The sequence below is a fragment of the Egretta garzetta genome, unplaced genomic scaffold (genome assembly GCF_000687185.1).
Source record: "Egretta garzetta isolate BGI_Z169 unplaced genomic scaffold, ASM68718v1 scaffold840, whole genome shotgun sequence".
In the NCBI taxonomy this organism is placed as follows: Eukaryota; Metazoa; Chordata; class Aves; order Pelecaniformes; family Ardeidae; genus Egretta; species Egretta garzetta.
In genome coordinates, this window is record NW_009258262.1 from 435,469 (window position 1) to 436,231 (window position 763).

Here is a 763-nt window from a genome sequence, read left to right on the forward strand (position 1 = left end):
TGGCCATGTCGCTGCCGCAGCTCTTTCCCCCCACCTCCCCTTGGGGCTCTCTTTTATGGGAAAGTTTCCCAGCGGGTCAGAAGCAGAGGGAAGGGGGAGGATGGAGAGGGAGAGGAAAGGGGCCAGGCAGCGACAGAGTGTTGACGGCAGAGCCAGACAAAGGGGAGAAACAGGCTCATTAAATGCCCACCCCCTTGGGAAAAAAAAAAAGTGTCTTCAGAGGGTGGGGGTCTGGAGGGACCCCTTCTCATGGGGCCTGAATGGCCTTTCTTTGGGCCTTTTGCAGTCCCCCACCTATCCCCTGCCACCAAGAGAAAGAGCAGCCTCAGCCTCCTCATTGAGATGCAGGAGCCACCCCGTCCCCGCTCCAGTCCTCAGGCACCCATGGGGAAGGCGAGGGGCCCAGAGGAGCCCTCCGCGCGGGAGACTGGGGACCCCCGAGGTCTGTCCCCCATCAGGCTCAAGGGTGACAGCACCCCTGCAGTGGGGAGTCCCACAGGGCTGTGGTCCCTCTGTGCCCGGGGAGGGGCCGGGCGGTGGAAATAATCACGCTGCCCCTGTTCTTCGCCTGACTACCTGCTCTCTCGCACGCAGGGGGACTCACCCAGAGGCGATGAGCACCCGGGACTGGGCGATGGCCAGGCGCTGGAGGTGGTTGCGGTTCAGGGTGCCGAGGCCAGGACGGGATGCCTTGCCACTGCCTGTGCCGGGGGGGCTGGCGGTGGAGCTGGCGGAGCTCAAGGCAGGCGCGCTGGCTGCCTGC

General features: G+C 64.9%; 1 protein-coding gene across 1 annotated transcript in view; it reads right to left on the reverse strand.

Moving 5' to 3' along the window:
* The window catches only part of DTX4 (deltex E3 ubiquitin ligase 4), a 5,182-nt gene that overhangs the window by 4,021 nt on the left and 398 nt on the right, over nt 1-763 (reverse strand). Inside the window, exon 2 of the mRNA XM_035898360.1 lies at nt 605-759. Within this exon, the coding sequence (XP_035754253.1) occupies nt 605-759 (155 nt within the window). The remainder of the gene's footprint in view (nt 1-604; nt 760-763) is intronic.